Here is a 21,279-nt window from a genome sequence, read left to right on the forward strand (position 1 = left end):
ATTGTATACATATAGATATGCCTATCATGCCATATTGCAAACTTCAATTCTAATAAATGCATTTTAAAACTCTTTTAAACAAAGCTATAATGTTCCAAAAGGCACCAGGTTGGTAGACCTATAAATGAGCATCATATATATATACAGATACACATATAAATTAATTAAATATTGAGTAAATGAATTGGAAAGAAATTTCTAATCTTTCCTATCCAGAAAACAAAAGTTATATTGACAGGCTCTAATGATCCTTAAATTTAATTATATACAGTTTGAGTGTTTCTATATATTTAACAGGTTCCTAGAATCATCACCAATCACTACTGAAAATCAGTCAACATTAAATCATTTTGCAAATTAAAAGAATTATTTAGTAATCATAAAATGAGATTAAGAAATTATAACTTTAATAGAATTCTTATACTTTATACACTTTATTTACTCTAATAATCCTTACAATGTTCCTAAAGTTATAGAATTGTTCTTCCCAAATTTTTCTGTTCTTTTTCCTTTTCTACCTAGAGGCTGACCCCTATTACTCTTCTGGGCTTCCTCACTCTTGTTGTCCTTCAAACGATAAAAGGTCAGTTGACTTTGAAAAATATTATTATATTATTAACTTATGAGAAAAAAATTGCAAAAGATTTTGTAATCTTAGTATAAACAACTCAATGCTTCAGTACTGGAAATAAGAACATTAAGGCATGCTGTTAAAAAATAATTATATGAAAACACAAATCTCATTTCATATAAAAATGCATTCTTTAAATAGTAAGAAGAACAAAAATTACTTGTTAAGCTAATGAGAAATAAAAGTCTTTAGGGGAAGATCATAGTCATCAAGAGAAACACTATAATCAACATTTTAAAAAATATGTACATTCATTCCAAAAATGGAAAAAAAAAAAAAAAGTTTAATTTACTTACTAGATTGTACCACTGCTTGAGTTTGTGCAGAAGTTCCTGATGCTATATTAGTCAGTGCCCATGCGGCTTCAAATTGTAATGAAGGACTAAAAAAGCACATTAGAAAAATATTGTTACCATGAATGAACTTAAAACCCATATTATCAAAGCTAAGGCTTCATCCATTAAAAAAAAAAAAAAAAAAAAAAAAAAAAAAAAAAAAAAAACTTATTGGTCCTACTTGTACTCTTTAGAGTGATAAACAATAATTCTAATATCCCTTGTATAGGGGAAAACTATTAAATTCCCTTTAATTTTTTTTGTTCTTTAAATTTTTTTTTAAATAAAATTATTTTCTGCTCAGGCTGCACATCTATCTCCAATTGCCTAGTAGACATTTCAAAGGCATCCAATCAACATATGAAAAGCAGAGCTCATTATCTTCCTGGAAAACTCATTCTTTTTCCAAACTTCTCTAGTGCAAAGAAGTCATCATCCTTTCACAGCTAATTAATTTTGCAGCCTTTGCCTAATTCTCAAGACTTTAATCTCACTCATATATATTTAATAAATTGCCAAATTTCTCCAACTACCTCTCCTGTATTGAACTCTCTCCCTCTATTCCTATGGCTACCACTATTGCTCAGGTTCTCATTGCTGTTTGTGTGGATTACCATAATAGCCTTTTAATTTGACTCTGACTCAATCTCATTCCACTCATCCATTAAATCATTTTCCTAAAGTGCAGGTTTGATTAAGTCACTCCACTATCTGAAAAACTCCACTTGAGGCTCAAACAGAAATTAGCTTTTAAAATTTTTCAAAATTTGGTCCCAACAGATCCTATTTCAGAGTCCCTTCTCACATTTAACAGTCTGGCCAGCCTGCATATATATATCTTATATAAAACATCCTCTTTCCCTTTTCTGAGCCTTTGTCCTGGGTCCCTAAACCTATGAGAATCTTGTTTCCTTCTAAAATCAGTTTAAAACCCATTTTCATGAAGCCCTTCTTGATTTTCTCAGATGCTAATCCTAATGCTATATAGAAAAGGTCCGTGAACTGACTTTGTATGCTACCAAATTCCAAAACATTTAAGTTTGAGATAGCTGTTTCATTTGTCTTTATGCCTCTAGCACTGAGCACACAGCAGATGCTTAATAAATGCTTCTTGAACAACTAGTTCTTCAGGTTAAACATCAACAACTCATAATGTGGCTTTTTATGTCCCATTACCATTCTGGCTGCTACTTTCAACATTCTAAATAAGATGGGGATTGGCTGAGTACAATAGCAATATTACATCTCTTACTATAAACATTATACATCAACTAATGCATCCAATAACTTGTGCAAGTATATAGCAATTTGAAGTTTACATTACAGTACCTTTCTTTCAACAATTCTATATTTAAATATTGTTATGCCCATTTTACAAAGCCACACATTAACTGATTCATGGGTAAGAGAGGTGTTAACAGGATTACCCAGCAGCAGTGAAAGGCCAGCTAAAATTGTGTTATACAAATCTGTAGTACAAAACAGTTGTGCGATTTTCTCCATCTAAGGCAGCAAATGACAGGAGTGATCTAACACTGAGGCTCAGCAGGGCAGAATCAGGAAAATGTTAAAAGGGAAACCAAGAGAAAAAGAGTAGATTTGAATGGTTTTTTTCCCCAGAAGGGGTCAACATGGGAGAAAGAAGAAAATAGCTAGTCCATGATTGTCTATGAGAGAAATGAGGGCTTAAGGCACTGGAGCTGACAGTACAGACAAAGAGCAGAATTTGGTGAAGGCCAGTAGAGGGAGAAGTGAAATGGTCAGATATGGAGATTCTGGGATTTCTAAACATGGAGGTAGTATATTTAAGAGTAAGATTAAGGGTGGCCACCTTTGTATATAGCTGAAGTGGGTAGAGATATAGGTCATGAGAAATGAACAGACTGAGGAACTCAGTTGGGTGTCTAAGGGAGAATCAATACATATACTGAAATCCCCAAGTGTAAGGGCAGAATTTGGAGAGGAGAGAAAAACTGTAAGTCAGGTACCAAAATCATTAGCTTGGAAGAGGAATATAATCTGTAGGTATTTAGAAAATAAGATTGAATTGAAAAGTGAATTGAAAGTGAATCTTGAGAGAGAAAATCATTGAGAGATGAAAAGCATAAACCTCCAAGAAGGAATAATGGAGGTAAGGAGAAAATCTGAGTGACAATAGGAAATTAGAGAACAAAAGCAATATTCTATCTCTCCTTCCTTGACCCATAAGACTAAGGGGAATAAGGTACAGCCAGTATTATAAAGGGTGGAGGAGGCTCTGTTATCAGGAAGAAGCAAGGTTTTATTAATAACCAGAAGATGAGAGTGGAAGATTTGGAAAGAAAGGAAGTTTATTCCTATGGAACAGGTATTATAGATGGTACAGTGGAAGAAGAGTATAGTGTTTAGATGGGACTTTGGGGTGGGAGGTTTGAGGGGCATGGAAAAATGTAATTAAGCAATAGAAGATGGAGAATGGGGTTTGGATAACGACCTACAAGGATTTGAAATCACTAGTACATAAGACTTAATGTACATAAAACTGTAAAGGTATAGTAAAACCATTAACTTGATAGTGACTTTACCGAAGTTTCATAGATAAATGATTAATGGGGGACAGTGGAAGCAAATTATTTCATGGGGAATGAATGGAAATGAATATACATACTTTCAAAGCACCAAGAAACACTTAAAAAGGACAACTTCTGAATAATTGTTCAGAACTATTGTTATGTCAAATTTCAGGATATATATTTGGCAACATACAGGCAAAATATAATTATTCCATTTTAGTAACTACCTGCATTTGAAAACAATAAAAATCTATGTCTGTTGATATTATTTGTAACTCAGACTTGTCTTCCCCTACTGAGCTTTTAAGATATGATAAATTAATATTCTTAATTCTCGTTGGTAAATGGGTTCTATGCTCTTAAATTCAAATGCTGCCTCTTCCATTTTCACCTCCCCATCCTTCTACCTACTTCAAACTCTTCCAGGTAAGTAAAACTTATTTCCTATTTCTGATGGACCATAAATAAAGACCATAGCATTATTACAAAAGTGCATACAGGCTCAAATGCTGCAGAAGCATATGCATAAGCTCAGTAGATCAGCTGAGAACATTCCTGATCTAAGTGGGAGTCACTCGATTCTGCAACAGTTCAAATTGTCTTTGACATGTGGTTAGTCTATATATAGTTTGATTAGAAAGCCTTAAGCTCTCCTTAGAACAAAATTTTCAAGGCTATTTTAAAAGAGAGAAATCAATGAATGCCAGAGCACTATAGATCAGGCTATTGAATTCATTCAGGAATAAAAAAAAAAAAAATTTTTTTTTGGAATAAAAAATTAAGACAACTCTAGAAAACAGGTTTCAAAGGCTCTTAAACGAGAAGCATCTTAGATTTCCAAAGGCAGGTACATCAAAAAAACTATCAAAAAAGTGTGATAATAAAAAACTTGTACCATAAATATGAGATAATTTAACTTTAAGAGGAAAGCAATGAACCAATATGATTATCTAAAAAGTCTAAGTCTTAATTCCAAAAAATTTCTGAAGAAAAATGACCACATCCAGAAAAAAGCATATATGTATGTGTATCTCTGTGTGTGTATGTGTGCACGCGCTATTTTCACTTTCCCCTTTCTCATGTCTCCCCCCGCTTTTGTCCTGATTCTTCTTTTACACCACCGCTCATGTGGAAATGTGTTTAACATGACAATTCATGTAAAAAACTTCTATCAGAGTACTTGCTATCTCGGGAGTGGGAAGGGAGAAAATTTTGGAACTCAATCTTACAAAAATGTATGTTGATTCATTGTAAAATTCAATGTTGAATCTTTACATGTAATTGGGGGGAAAAAAGATATAAACTCTGAAATTTTTTTTTCTTTAATTGGGGGAAAGCAAAAAGCAAGAAAAAGAGATTTATACTTACTTATCATCCCTTTCTAGACATTTGACTAGAATTGGTAAAATCCCAGATTTTATTAAGTCATCAATCGGTGGATTTCTGTCACTGGATAATAGTTTTCTAGAAAAGAAACGAAAGTTAAGAATTATTATAAAGATCAAATTCTTAATCAAAAGAACATTAGGGCTATAAATTTCTTAACTTTATACCTATGCATTTAACAAAACAACTCTTGCTTAGAAAAAAATAGTTTTACCTTGCAGCTTGGACAGCACTCAACTGAACCACTGGGTTATCACTTGTGGCATTCTGTAATACCAAATGTAAAAGTTTAGAAATTCAGAAAGCATCAAATACAAACTTTTAAAATGAAAATGTTAAATCAATGACATACCTGCAATATAGCTTCTAGTGTTACATTTTGCTTAAAAAGAAAGAGAAATAATTCAGCAAAAAATTTTGCAAAATTATAGTCATTTATATAATCTGCATACTGCTAATACTTTGAGCTAAATGTACCCAATTTTCTTTGTAAAATTGATCTTAAAATGTTAACTTACTGCTTTAAAATCAGCATCCACATCAGAATCTTCTAAACTTTCTTCTTGAGGAACATTTCTCTTTTTCAATAAATGTTCATCTCTTTTATTCTGAAAGACAAATGGTAAGTAATTGGTCAACAAGTAATGAAAGATACTATTAATAATTGACATGTCAATCATGGGTCTTTTTTAAAAAATGAAAAATTCTAAGATTTTATATCTTAGCTTTAACAGTGGAACAGCTGGAAATCATATATTATTGTTCTATCCGAGATTAATTTGATCCAATTGTGCAGAATGTGAATGTGAAAATAAAGTTATACCTTGTTTTCAGCCAATAAATGTGCAGCAAACCAAGGAAAGTGAGAAACTTCAATATAAAGTATATAGTATTTATTATATTAGTTATGATAGTAACATTTACTAAGAAATTATATTGCTATTTTAATCAAGTCAAAAATTGAAAATTAAAACTGGCTTGGTGAAAAGGCTAACCCCTCCTTGGTTATTCAGATTAGCTCTATTTAAATCCTAAGTGTAAGCAAACATCTTTAAATGCAGATACTTATAATATACTCTAGTCATTGCAACATTAATAGTTTCCACTTTATATCACTGTACACTGTGATATAACAACTCACCAGATGAGTTGTTCTGAAATAATTACTTTAACGATAAAGCATCTTGCAAACTGTTTATAATTATTAAGTCCAAATATACCTTTAAGTACAACAGTGCAATGATTGTAATACTGGCTACAGTCGAAATTCAACCTATGAGAAACTTTTAGCTGCTTAGCATATATTCCATTAAAAAAGAATGCTAAGTAAAAATTGCAGTACTGGTTTAATTAAGCCTATGGTCCTCTCAACCAAATATACTGTCTAGTGGTGTCTTTTTAATGCTAATATCAAGAAATTAAAAAGGTACCTGCCAATATCTCAGATTTGCTTAATAAATTAGTCTATTTTCCATGTATATTTAAACATTTTCTCAATCTTCAACCACTATTCTTGTGATTATCTATTCATTTACTTTATTCTGTTCTGTTAAAATAAGACATTTGCTCTAAAGTCATACTCTTGTCATGAGTCTCATCCCACTTAGTATGCATGAAATATATCTAGTCAAATTTGTCTCCCTACACTAGCATTGTTGGGTTTACCCTTGCTTGTTAAGATATGTTTCTTTATAGAGACACTTGAGTAGTTTATTTCTTGGATTTTTATGTCCTTTGAAATCCTCCTTTTCTCAGCTGCTAAATTTCCTACATCATAGGAATTCTTGACAGTATCTACCTAAGAAGATGTAAACAGATAGTTTTTTTTCTGTTTCTATCCAACTCCTACTTTAAACATCATAAAAAATAATTCAAAGAGCAACATACTATTAAGGGTATTTGATATGATAAAGTTTCAATCAATTTCTCCTAAATGTATTGCCTTGCAGTTGCCTACACAGAAATCCATTAACTACTTTTCTACCTGCTCAACAGAAATCTTCAACATGGTATTCTCAATGGTATTGATTATGAACCAGAAGACTTAAAAGGATACTTCCTATTACAAATTTTAAGCGAACATGTTAAATAAAGGCAGCATGTTGCATTTTGGACTTAGTGGGGGAGAATCTGGATTTGATTCCTGATCCGTTTACTTACTATTCTGCATGATCTCAAAAAGCCATTTGTTTCATCTAAATGGGGATTGGGTTATATGATCTCCTAAGGTTTCCTTCTATTTCTACATCTAAATCCAATGATCATAAGACTAGATTTGCATAGATATCTGGGAAACTCAGTTTACAAATAATGACTATCAAGAATGCTAAAAGCTCTCGGAAACTAAGGCTCCAGAGGAAAGCTAAGAAAAATAATGAAGATACCTGGGGATATATTGAGGAAAACTGAAGGACAAAACAAAACAAAAAAAAGGATAGGACCACTTTTAATAACTAACAATGGAGAAAAGGTAGAAAGCTTCTTGACTTCTAATTTGTTTCCATTTTCTTTGCCAAGGAGAACAATGTTTAGACTAGAAAAAATTACTCTTATGGAGTAGGCACCCAAGATAAGTAGAGAATGTGTCCTTGATGAGCTCAAGACAGAAAGTTATGATGAACTACATGGATACTGGATACTTTTTAAAAGAGAGATGACCAGTGGTAAGTCCCATTGTTTCTCTTTGTAACATCTCTCATATATGTGCTCCCCCTTCCCCTAACACCAACATCACCCTGGTGCAGACCTTATTCATCTTGTGCTTGCATTATTACCAAAGTCTCTTGCTCAGACTCCTTGCCTCAAAAGTCTGTCCCTACTACAATCTATCTTCCACATTCAACTGTCAAAACTGTTCTGCTTCAAATTCAGATCTGACTATTTCATGTATATTTTTATCTCTTATTTTATATATTTACTTGTTTTTATTTAATGGTAAGCTCATGGTTTGTGAACACCTGAGAAAATGGTAATCACGAAGTAACAGCATTCTTATCAAGAAAAGGAATACTTCATTTGGGGGAGAGCAGTTAGATTATGAAAAAATAATAATAACTCCACATTAGATTTTGGCCAAGATTTCAACAAAGGATGAAGTTAAGTAGCTGAGTGGTGCAAAGGAAAAAGTTCAGGACCTAGAGTCAGGAAATCCTAAGTTCAAATGCAACCTCATCTACTTGCTAGCTGTGTTATCCTGAGCAAGTTACATAACCACTCTGTGCCTTTCTTGAGGACAATAACATCCTGGGGATTATTACTATCCGAAGGATGGTAATAGCAGGGTTTTTGTGAAGATCAATAAGTTAATACATATTTTACAAACATTAAAGTGATTTATAAATGCTAGCTATTATTATTAAAGTTTTTCATACTATCTTTATAGACAAGATAGAGAGATTTGGGCTATATAATAGTACAGTCAGCTGAATCAAAAATTAGTTGAAGGGGCAGCTAGGTGGCGCAATGGATAGAGCACCAGCCTTGAATTCAGGAGGACCCGAGTTCAAATCTGATCTCAGACACTTAACACTTCCTAGCTGTGTGACCCTGGGCAAGTCACTTAACCCCAGCCTCAGAAAAAAGAAAAAAAAATTTAAAAAAAAATTAGTTGAATGGAAAAACCTGAATTAGGAATATCCTAAAGATATGATCTTGACCCTCTTTTGGTCAATATTAAAGGCACAAGTGCCAGGCTTATTATGAATAAATATGGCATGAAACAAAGTTATAGTGATAGGGCAAATCAAGCAAGAAAAAACTTAACTGGGGTAAATGTAAAGTAATACACTTGGGCTCAGAAAATGTGGTACACAAATATAGGATAGGAAAAGTGTGACTAAACCACAATTTGTATATATAAGCAAAATGCTATCTTCGACTATATTAAAAGATGTATAGTGCCCAGAATGAGGGAAAAGATATCACTAATGCACTCTGTTCAGGCCATATCACATGTAGTACCCACTTTCAAATTTGGGCACCTCTATTTAGAAGGGTATTTGGCTTACTGGGAAGGTGAGAGGTCTGGAAACCATGAAATAAAGAGAATATAGTTAAAGAATTAGGGAACTTCATTAAACACTTAGGAGGAAACATGATGACTATTCTCATGTATTTGCAAAAGGAGACTTTTATTTGGATCTAAGAGGGAACAATTGTGAGGCACAATTGAAAGTTGCAGAAAGGAATATTTTTAATTGTTTTAACAGTTAAAAAACTTCCTAACATAAAGCATAATAGATTGTCAAAAGAAGGAATGGAGCCCTATTAGTAGAGCTCTTCAAATGAATGCTGCATGAACAACCCTCAAGAATATTATTAAGACAATTACTGTTTCAGTAACTAAACTAAATAATATATATGAAATTTCTTCTAATTCTAAAAGCCTATGATCCTACTATGCATTTTGCATTGAGGTTATTATAAAAAATAGCTTTCTGTCTTTGAAGTCTTAAAAACTTATGTTAAGATAATTCCCTGTATTATGTTTTAGGCTGTTTGCCTATCTAGTTTACAACATTTAAGAGATTTCCTCTTATTTTCCTTGACCAGGCAATTTTTTGAAAGAAGCTCTGACATGAGAGCCTTAACTTGTCAATAATCCCCCACTTTTTTTGAACACTTGGTCTTTTTTATCCTTGGTATACATCTATCCTGGGCCTTCTACCAAGGCATTAAAAAGTGCATCCTTTTTCAGTGGTGCATCAAAAGGTTCCTGAAAATTGTCATAAAGCATATTTTCATAAGACAGATCCTAATTTTCCATAACAACAATGACATTTGGAGTTTCATTTATAATCAAAGTCTTGGCATCAAATAAATCATAGCTAGATTTTATCTATTAGAAATATAGCATTAAAACAAAACATATGACATACATTTAAAATAAAATTATGCTACAAGTTCTAGAATCATTATGTATTACTATTTGCATTGACATACATGGAAGCCAAATATACAAAAGTATACAATAAAAACCACTCAAATATATCAATATTTCAACTAAAACTAATATGGCTAGAAGAAACATTAATAGTCAACAATTTAGAAAAGCCTTTGGGAAACAATTTGGATCAATGGTGTCAAACTCAAATAGAAAGATATGCCTGGGAGCTACACCTTGACTTAAGAGAAAACCAAGTTAAAATTATGTCGAATTTTTATTTATTTTGTTAAAACATTTTTCAAATAAATTTTAATCTAATTCTAACTGTGTTATGAAGTTTGACACCTCTGATTTGGGTAGCTCAGGTTTATTTAAAAAAAAAAAAAGCTCAAGAAAGTATGAAGTTTTCTTTCTTGGAGACAATTCAAAATTATTCTACTGGCTCTCTTTAGAGCTCTGATAAAGGGAGTTGGTATAAATGTCATTGTTGATGATGATACTATTATTTCTTCCAGTAAGGAACATTTTTAAAAGTTAGGATTAATCCAATACTTGTCTCCCCTTCAATGTCATTTATCACCTCAGTTCAACCAAAGTTTGAATTGCTGCTGCTCAGTTTCAGACCAAAACAATTATCACCAGGAAACATTTAAATTTCTCATCTTTCACTGCTATAGGTAGCTTGTACTTTTCTCAGTTTGGCTAACTTTCCAAAGTAAGCTTGGCAAACACTACATTCATTTGGGGTGATCTGCTCTATGATATCTCCAAAAATTCCCCCAAATCTCTAAAACAGTATTGAGAAATGCTACTCACTCGCTCTCTTGCACCAAAACTCTCCCTATAAAATAAAATGAAGTAGGACAGATTTCATTAGGTAATGGTGTCTTCTATAATGTGGCTTAGAAGCAAAAAGCTACAAATAACTATCAAGAAGTCTTCTGGTACACGATACTTTGTCAACAAGCTATCTATGTACCTCATACTTCAGAGTAAGCCAAAAAAGCAATCACTAAGTCATTAACAGACTTTTATAAAAGTGTTTCAAAACATCTCCTAACAGAGAACTGCTAAGAAAGGCATAAAATAAACAAGATCATATCTTCACCTGAGTCAAACAAGCAAGATAAGGGCCTTAATTATGCAGAGGGAATGAGTAAAACAGGAAAAAAAAAAAAAAAAAGGAAAATATTATACTTCTTCAAGAATTAAAATTTTTTCTTTATTCATATTTAGCTTTATAGTTAATAATCTCTCTCCTTTTAGAATGTTTAATTTAATGATAATGTGACCACTGATTCACTGAGATAATTCCTGTTAAATAAATATGTTTATTTAAAATATCTTTTATATCTTTTTCCTTCTGGACTTTAAAATGATCAGCTCTAGAAAATATAAATTTGTCTTATACCAAAATATCACTTCCTTTTTTCACCATAATCAAGTGTTTTGTTGATCTATATTTAGACAACTGATGTTTCTCATTATTTCTACATGGAATCTTTCATTATTTCTACTTAGCCTCATCTCATTTTTAGATTCCCCAATTGATGCTAATACTTTTTAGCCAGGACTATTAAACTGGTGAGTTGTCATTTCCCTATGGTACTTCTAAAGAACAAAATTTCAGATTCCATACAATTTCAAGGTCCAATAAGATTTTGAACTTCTCATTGTTAGCATTCTCCAAACCTCCCATGGCTCCCTTTTTAGCTGAGAATCTGGGCTCAAATTTCACTGAAAAAGTTGAGATCATTAGCTGAGAGCTCCTTTTTTCCTGCTCTTCATCTCACATCATCCAAATGTCTTTCCCTCTTTTATACCATTCTCATAAAGACAAAGCAAAGATCTTACATATGCACAAGTGGTCCAACCTATCTTTTCCAAAAGATTGTTTCCTCTTTATCATCCTCATTCTATCTTTATCTTTCCCAGTTTACTTGCTGCTTCTCCGACATTTAAAAAATGTCCATCCCTCTCTTGCCCTCAAAAACTCACTTGATCAATTTACCCCTTCTACTGTCCCACAACTCTACTGATTTTGTGGCTAAACTTCTTGAAAAAGCTACTTATGATAGGTACTCTTCACTCTTTCTCTTTTATTAACTCTCTACTATCTGACTTGCAACCTCACTACTCAATTGAAACTACTATCTTCAAAAGTTACCACATGATCTCTTAATTGTGTCAATTTTCAGTTGATTTTAACTCTCCATGACCCTATTTGGGGTTTTCTTGGTAAAGATGATGAAGTGATTTTTCATTTCCTTCTCCAGCTCATTTTAAAGATGAGGAACTAAGACAAAGAAGGATAAGGGACTTCCCCACAGTCACACAGCTAATAAGTGCTTGAGGCCAATTTGAATTCAGGAAGGTGAGTCCATTGGACCACCTGGCTTTCCAATCCCAATTTTAATTATCCAAGTCAATAACTTTTTCTTGAATCTAATCCTCTTCTCTTTAGGCTTTCACCACACTACTGTCACTTGGCTCTCATCTGGGGACTTCTTAGTCTCCCCTTTCCTAAATCTTCATGCAGGTCATGTCCACTAACCATGTGTGCCACACAGTTTTCTTTCCTGGGCATTATTCTATTTTTCCTGTTTCATTTAGTGATCTTATTAGCACCCACGGAATCAATCATCATCCCAATGACAACAAGAATATCGCTCATATTTCTCATATATCCTCTAACTACATAACCTGTTGTTACTTGAAAAATATTTTAAAGTATAGTTTACTTTTTTTTAAAAAAAATGGGGAGGAGAGGACATCTAGACTATGTCTAAAATAAAAACTTTAGAAAAGTTTTTTTAAGAAAAAGATATAAACAAACCAAGTACTACAGTCTAGTTTTTAACTGGTTTCTTGAGGTTTCTCTATTCATTTATCAGCAGATTAGAAAAACATTTTAGCTAAAGAGAATAAACATTTAGTTGTAACATGCTCTCCTGGCAGTTACTATTATCAGTGTGTCCTAGGCCCAACAGAACACCTTTGACCACTGACCTTTGCAGTGTCAATTCTACCCGGCTCGCCTCCTCTGAGGCCTTCAAAGGTCTCTGGCCCACAATTTCTTAAATCTATAGTTTAATAACCGGTAGCACACTCAAGAACAGCCATGTGTAATCTTAAAAGCCTTTATTATACCTACTCACATAATGCCCTGACTTACTGCCCTGACTTGTTAACTCCTTAGTGAACACCTGGTCTGAAGACTCACGTATTCACTACCAAACTCCTTACCTCTCTGGTTATCCATCAGCTTGGCTCAGCTACCCCAGGCTAGGGAGGCAGGTTAAAGAGAGCGACTTGCTGTCTGCAGCGGGCTTATAAAGGGCCTGTGAGGTCACACGCACAGCTAACAGTGAGAGAGCCGTCACCCATTACGAAACTATCTCAATATGGCCAGGATCCCACCCACAGGGCAGTCCTATATCCACAGAGATTACTTCTGGATAAGTCAATCTCCTGTTGCACTGTGGCGCCGCCCATTTAAAAGACCCTTACAATTCCCTTCTCTTGTTTTGCAGGAACCACATCCTTACATTTAGTCAATCTCAAAGAGTCCAATAATGTAATCAAATCTTCCAGAGTTTATATATATAAGAAACAGTATGCAATATCATATATACAATACAAAAACTCATATTTATATGCACTTTTACACAAGGGACAAGGGATCTATTATTCCTATTTTACAGAGGAGGAAACTGAGGTTCAGAAAAATTAAATGCCATGATGATAATGCTAGTAAATGTCAGAAACAAAGCCCAAATCCATGACTCTAATTAGGCCCAGCATTCTTTCTTTTACATCATATTGTCAACATTATCTTAAATAAATTCCCATTTCCAAATTTCCAAAGCCTTTACAAAATCAAATTTTTACTTCTTCTAAAAAGATAAATTTTTAAAAGGTAAATGCAAATTGATTGTTGAGAATGGAATAGTTCTAAATAAGGAGTCCAGAGATAGGGAGAGATGTAAAGAATATATATTCTAATTTGCAATAAGAACATATTCTCAAATAGAATTGGTTAAAATATTTTGTTTCCTCATTTAGTAATTGAAAGAACTTCTTTCATTATGATGAAAATAAATTTTAGAAATCCTCTCTATTAGAAAGTCAGCAGTAAAAGATAATCAAAAATTCTAAAGACAGTAATGGACAAAAGTGGAATAATATGATGTGAACACACCAAACATGCAAATCCTTGTTGAAGAAAATATAGTATTTTAACAGAGATGCTGAGGGTTCAGAGAAGCATCCATTGCTATTTCCATTAACATTACAGTTTCAGGAGCTCTGCATGATGAAGAATAAAGATTCACCATAGCTTATCATTCAGATTAAACAATTTTAACATTAGAAAAGAAAATTAACATAAGAAAAAAAAAATCATAAATCTCTTACCTTACGAAGTTCAATTGTTACTTCATTTCTGTGTCTTCTCATAGTCTAAAAAGATAAAAAAAGAAATAAATAGCTAAATCTAAAAAGATCAAGAAAGTTTATAATGCTGTGTGAAAATTTTTTTCAGATACTTATAAAAATTAAAGAAAGATCAAATATTTTTAAATTATTATGGCATGTCACTTTTTACATTCAATATGTAGAAATGCAACATTTAGGAATTACTGAAAAGGAAAGTCTATGTTTACTGGAATAAAGAAAAAGAAAAATTTGAGAATATAAAACAAAAAATTATTTAAAATAGGGGTTGAAAATGCAGTTTGTGTGAAATGATCTCTTACTTTTCTTGCATATGTATATGCACAATGCACATAAACATTATAAATTTGACTTTAATCTTCTAGGGTCTGGCTTTCCATTCTAATCACTTCTTTTGCCACTATTATTGATGGAAATTTCCTTTCTACTCTGGGTTAACAACCTGTAAATTCTAGAACAAAACAAAAGAAATATCTGGTCTTTCAACTTTTTTTTTTTTTTTTAAACATACAAAGTTTAAAAAGATGATAATCCCATAAAGCTCAATATTTCTTACTGTGAGGAACACTAAATAACCCAAACCAAACATAGTATACAGAAGTTCTCTTTAGACAACACAACTCAGAGCATTAAGATATCAATTTTCTTAAGTACTTTAAAGAAGGGGAAAAACCACAAGTGTGAAGAAACTTCTAGACTTTATCCCTACCCCAAAAAAAGGTGACGGAGAAAAAAACAAAAACAAAACCCTATTGGCCATGTCTTCTTTTCTACCTATATAAAATATTTAAGAGAATAGGCTAAACAAATATCTAGAAAGATATCCACAATCTAATGTAGACAATAGAACTGAAAGGTTTTTAATCTCTAGTAGATTTCAACTATTTTCACACTACTGACTGAAGGATATGATATAATAAACTAACAAGAATATATGTTAAGCACTTATTTTGTTCCAAGTATTATGCTAAGAAATAAGTCCTACCCTCAAGAAATTTAACATTCTAATAAATGAAAAAAACATGAATCAGTACATATAAGATGATTACAGAATAGAGGAAAGGTGATTTTGGAGGGGATGGCCTTAAAACTTAGGGATTCCCCAAAAAAGGTTTCCTGGAGGAGGTAGTGCATGACTTGAATCTTCCCCCCCCCCCCCCCCTGTGGCTGGGGTTAAGTGACTTGCCCAGGATCACACCGGTAGGAAGTGTTAAGTGTCTTGAGACCACCTTTGAACTCGGGTCCTCCTGAATTCAGGGCTGGTGCTCTATCCACTGCGCCACTTAGCTGTCCCTTGACTTGAATCTTAAAAAGAAACCAGGGATACGATTCAACAATTGGGAGGGAGAGCACTCTGGGCATGAGGAACATCCAATGGCAAAGGTACAGAAATGGGAATTGGAGTATTATGTTTGATGAATAGCAAACAGACCAATATCACTATATTGTAGGCTGTGTGGAGGGAAGCAGAATGTAAAAAGACTGGAAAAGTAGGAAAGTGATAAAACAAAGAACTTTTACCTGCTCAAAAAAAGAGGGAGTTACTAGATTTCATTGAGTAGAGGTACATGATTAGTTTCACGCTTTAGGAAAATCTCTGGTAACTGTGTAGTGGATGGGCTTAAAGTGGAGAGTTGAAGCAGGAAAAATGAAGGCTATTGTATTTATCCAGTAAGAAGTAATAAGGGCTGAAACTAGGGTGAATGTAGAGAAGGCAATGTATTTGAGAGCTGTCATAAATAAGAAATGACAAGATTTATCAATAGAATGATACATAGAATGAGGATAATTCTGAGATAATAAGAGTATGCTATCTTTAATAACAACAGAGAAGTGAGGGTTTGGCAGAGAAAGATATAATCTGACCAGGAGGAGATAAACAGATTTGATAATTAGATAACTTGAAAATAACTGACGCTGTGAGAATTAGTGCAATCATCAAGTGAGAGAAAAGAAAAAAGGGAGGCGGGCTCAGGAAAAAACCCTGGGAGATAACCATAATTGTTAGTTGACAAAAGAAAAGTGCTACTTTGCTCCTTCAACAAGGTATCTCATATACATATCTCAAAATTAAACAACATTCCTTGAGAGACAATAGAGGCAACTTTATTCAATGACTCCTACATCATTAATGTCATATGCTTGCCAAAGAAGTTAGTCACTGTCATGGAGAAGATCTAGAACAAAATTCAAGCTGAAAAGGGACTTCCTACAGAGGATGCACCTGTTTGTAAACACTGTACTGACTACATCAAGTCCTCCAGCAGATAAAGAATGCTTAATGTCCAGACCATAATCTATAGTTGGATGGAAAATCTGGAAATTTAAACAGAATTTCTCATTACTGGAAGTCCTCTAGCAAAGACTATTAGGGACAATATATAAGGAGTTCTTGTTTGGGCACAGGCTGATCTTAAGAATCTCCAATATTTCTATAATTAATGCAATGAAAATAAAATAATAATTGAAATAATTAATAAACTCAATTAAAAAATTAAAACACACATACACCATGAATAGACATAGGCATGGACAAATTGGGCCCAAAATTAGAACAAGAGGAAAAGAGTTGACTAGATTTCTTTTAACAAATTCTAACAATTCTAATAGTTATTTTATTGATTCTTATCTCCCTTAAAATTTTGTTTTGTTTTGTTTTGTAGTACCAATAGTCTTTTGGTGATACTTTATTGGCCATAAATCACAGAATACTAACAGTCTATTGAATAGTGAAAACTGAACATGGAGAACATAGGAAGACTCTACTATATTATAAACAAGGAATAAGGAAGGAATAAAATATTTATTTCATTAAAGAAATGTATGAGAAGAAGGAAAACAAGATTGGTCTTATGGCCAAAAGAAAAAAAAAAACAAAAAAAAAACCCAATAACCAGTTGAAAATTTATGGGTTCTAACAATATCAAAACAAGTCCAGCGCCTAAGATTGATCACCTGTGGTGAACTTACAGGAATAAATCGACAAGAATTCAATCAAGTAGCAAGTATTTAATTAAGTACCTACTATGTGCCAGACAGAGTGCAAGGGCTGTGGATACAAGTATAAAGAATGAAACAGTAATTCCTACCAGAAGTCGTGAACTTACATTATAATGAGGAAAATAATACTAATTTTGCCCAGTCCTTCCTCCCCTAAATCCAATTCACTTGCATGGCAAGGCACACACAACAAAAGAAGAAATGCATTCTAAGGATGGAAAATAGCCAGTGCAAAGGTATGGAGAAGGGAGGTGGAACACCATGTGTAAACAATATAGAGAAGCCCAATTTAGCTGAATTGAAGAGTCTGGTAGGGGAGTAAAGTTTAAAGAGATTGGAAAGACAGGCTGGAGCCTCGTAGTATAGGGATTTAAGAGCTCAACAGAGAAACTCCTATTTTATCCTAGCAGCAGTAAGAAGTTACAAGAGTGATTGAACAGAGTATCATGTAGTCAGGTCTGTGCTTAAGGAAATAACTGCACAGGGATGAACAAACAAGGATAAGCTGGGATCTTATATAAATAGAGGGGATAATGACAAAATCATAGGTACATCTGAAGATGGTAAATGATGTCAATCTAAATTCATAATACTTATATCTAAATATCTCCAAACTGCTATTAAATAATGATTTCTTTTTCCAATCTTTTACTATCATAACTTTATTTTAAAACTCCATATGTACACATACATACAAGGGTCTATTTTTCATTTTTCTATTTTATTCCACTAATTTACTTTTTCTTTACTATCAGAGCGTTTTAATATTTGCTGTTTTACATCATAAAATATGGTGTCCCCATTCAATTTTTGTCATAGATATCTCTGAAATTCTTACTTGTTTGCTTTTCCCCATATAAACTGAATTCATCTTTGTCTAACAGCATAAAATATACTCCTGTTATGCTGACTGGTATTTATTTCACTAAGTGAAGTCCACTTAGTTACATTTTTATGTTTTCTGGCTTCACTTCCAGTTAAGAAACAGGCAGCATAGTACATAAGACACTGAACTTGGCAATTATTTAGAAAAATGTGGAATTAAATCTCACTTCAGATAATGCTAGTTAATGACCTTGTACAAATCACTTAAACTTCTGTATGCCTCAAAAATGAGGTTGTTGGATATGATAGTCTCTAAAGCCCCTTACAACTCTAAATGTAATTCTAATGAAAATGTCAATACAGTTGAGGTTCAGTTTCTCCAAAAATATATAAACATCAGCCACTGTACAAAATCCACATTTAGAGTGTCAGTGTTTAAATTAATGTCTTAAGGACGTTCTATCACTTATTATTTATTAAGTACCTACTTTTGTTCTAAGTGCTGGAGATACAAAGAAAGGCAAAAACAAAACAAAAAACCCTCACAAAATAATATTCTCTATTATTGCTCTGTAAGAAATGACCAGCAGGAGGAATACAGAGAGGCTTGGAGAGACTTACATCAACTGATGCTGAGTGAAATGAACAGAACCAGAAGATCGCTGTACACTTCAACAACAATGTTGTATGAAGATGTATTCTGATGGAAGTGGATATCTTCAACATAAAGAAGATCCAACTCACTTCCAGTTGATCAATGATGGACAGAAACAACTACACCCAGAGAAGGAACACTGGGAAGTGAATGTAAACTATTAGCACTACTGTCTATCTACCCAGGTTACTTATACCTTCCGAATCTAATACTTAATGTGCAACAAGAAAATTGGATTTACACACATCTATAGTATCTAGGTTATACTGTAACACATGTAAAATGTATGGGATTGCCTGTCATCTAGGGGAAGGAGTAAAGGGAGGGAGGGGAAAATTTGGAAAAATGAATACAAGGAATAATGTTATAAAAAAAATCACTCATGCATATATACTGTCAAAAAATTTTATAATTATAAAATTTAAAAATAATAATATTCTCTGCTCTCAAGGAATTCATAGTCTAATGGGGAGACAATATGCAAACAACTATACACAAACTGTATATATGTATGTTTCTGTGTGTGTATGGGAGCGGGGTAGGAAGGGAAAGAGAGAGAGAGAGAGAGAGAGAGAGAGAGAGAGAGAGAGAGAGAGAGAGAGAGAGAGAGAGAGAGAGAGAGAGACAGAGAGAGAGAGACAGAGACAGAGAGAGAGACAGAGAGGGAGGGGGAGAAAGAGAAGGAGAGAGAGAGAGGGAGAGAGAAAATGAATGATAACTTGAGTAACCCAAGAGGAAGGATACTAAGATTAAAGAGGATTATTAGCAAAGCCTTCTTGTGTGTATATATGTTCACATGTAGCCTGAAGGAAACCAGGTAGACCAAAAGGCAGAGAAAGAACAGAATTTCAGAGAAATATCCAGTGAAGACAAAATGTCTTATTCAAAGAACAGTGAGGATAGTTTTATTGGGTTGCAGAGTATGTGAAGGGTAGTAAAGTGTAAAAAAAAAAAAAAAAAAAAAAAATTGAAAAAGGTAGGAAAGAGGCAGGATATGAAGGACTTAACATCAGAGAAGGTATTTTATATTTGATCCTAGAGCTCCTGGAGAGGGGGAGATAAACTAGCTTTTAAGGAAAATCACTAACAACTGACTGGATGGAATGGATACAATCTAAGAACTAGGAATGTTTTGTACCCTCAGATCCCTTTTCTACTAGTCTATTCCATGATTGCAGAAGTAAAGGGAGGGAGGGTATATAAAAGTTTAAGGATCATTTGTCATTTTAATCAAGCTCAATTAGGACTACTGCAAATATCTATCACACACATACATATATATCACATGTTTATACATACACTCATACACATATGTTTATATGTATGTATGTTTTTACCTATGTATATCAATCACGCAAACACACTAACAGCTAACCTGCCAGTAATGAACTCAGACAGCCAACAGGGTCACAAAGCCTCTCACTTGGCCCTCATTAGAAGCCTTTCCAGTAAGGGCAACCTGCCAAAATCGTACTTCATTGGCATGGACTTCAAAGGATCCAGGGTCAACTCTCTATCATGATGAGGGAATGAAGTAGAAGCTTTAACCAAGTCATTCATAAAAATGTGGTCACAACAGAGATAAGAAGAGTTCTGGGATTCTCAAATAGAAATCTTTAGTAAAAATTCTTTGGATCCAGTCATTCAAACCAATTTCAAATAAAACCAAGTATACTGTGATTCCAGGCCATATATACCTTTCCCTCTTATCCAAATATATTTTTGAGAAAGATTTTTCAAATGCCTCTTAAAATCCAGGTAAATTCTCCTACATCAGTTTAATAATGTCAAAAAAAAAAAAAAAAAAAAAGAAGTAAGGTTAGTTTGAAATACGTATCCCTTAAAAACTCATTAAAAACCCACGTAATTTCTTTTGTGCATTATTGAAGTCAAGCTCAATATTGTAGTTTGAAGACTATTCTTTCTCCAGGTTACCAAGTCTTTAAGTATTAAAGATGTAATTTGAACTCAGGTCTTCCTGGTTTTTTCCTAGTGGTGTACTATGGGACATTCATGGGTTCAACTCCCTTAACCATTTGCTTCTAACTTCAGTAGTATTGCAGATCCCATTAATTTAAATTAAAAAAGAAAAAGACAAAATTTTGTGATGAAATGTAGACTGCACTGCAGTAACCTAACAAAAAAGTTTTTAAACTAATTTCACAGTTAGTTGAATTGATGAAACTCATCACACTTCCAACTAAGGATCAATGGTTTCTCTAGTGTTCATATATAGTACTCCTTGACCTCCATACTTATTGCAGCACAGAACATTTGATTAATTGGGAAAGGTGTTAAAATTTTTACTGCTTTGCCAGAGGTTACTAGAAAACAATGTATATGAATTGAGGTTACCAGCATATTTGTTGAAACTTTTATCATTTTTCTTCTTTATTCAAAATAATTTCTCCTAGGAACATAAAAATTTCAGATAGTCCTTTTTGTTTTGAATCTGAGTTTTCACCCTTACAATTCTAGAACCTGCATTTGGTATCCTGTTCCCTTAAAAAATTATTTACCAATTTATGTATTTTCTTGCCTTTCAGCTACTATCT

At 33.2% G+C, this 21,279-nt stretch overlaps 1 protein-coding gene and 1 long non-coding RNA gene across 2 annotated transcripts in view; one reads left to right on the forward strand and one right to left on the reverse strand.

Moving 5' to 3' along the window:
• Positions 1-21,279, reverse strand: part of KPNA3 (karyopherin subunit alpha 3) — an 84,938-nt gene that overhangs the window by 19,909 nt on the left and 43,750 nt on the right. The window contains exons 2-7 of the mRNA XM_074304767.1: positions 14,206-14,250; positions 5,423-5,512; positions 5,257-5,286; positions 5,119-5,171; positions 4,887-4,982; positions 928-1,013 (exon numbers count right to left, since the gene is read on the reverse strand). Coding sequence (XP_074160868.1) covers positions 928-1,013; positions 4,887-4,982; positions 5,119-5,171; positions 5,257-5,286; positions 5,423-5,512; positions 14,206-14,250 — 400 coding nt within the window. The remainder of the gene's footprint in view (positions 1-927; positions 1,014-4,886; positions 4,983-5,118; positions 5,172-5,256; positions 5,287-5,422; positions 5,513-14,205; positions 14,251-21,279) is intronic.
• LOC141563527 (uncharacterized) lies at positions 493-18,928 on the forward strand. Its single transcript, XR_012488446.1, has 3 exons — positions 493-583; positions 7,422-7,567; positions 18,647-18,928. It is a non-coding gene; the product is annotated as an uncharacterized LOC141563527 (long non-coding RNA).

Source organism: Sminthopsis crassicaudata, chromosome 3, assembly GCF_048593235.1.
Source record: "Sminthopsis crassicaudata isolate SCR6 chromosome 3, ASM4859323v1, whole genome shotgun sequence".
Lineage (NCBI taxonomy): Eukaryota > Metazoa > Chordata > Mammalia > Dasyuromorphia > Dasyuridae > Sminthopsis > Sminthopsis crassicaudata.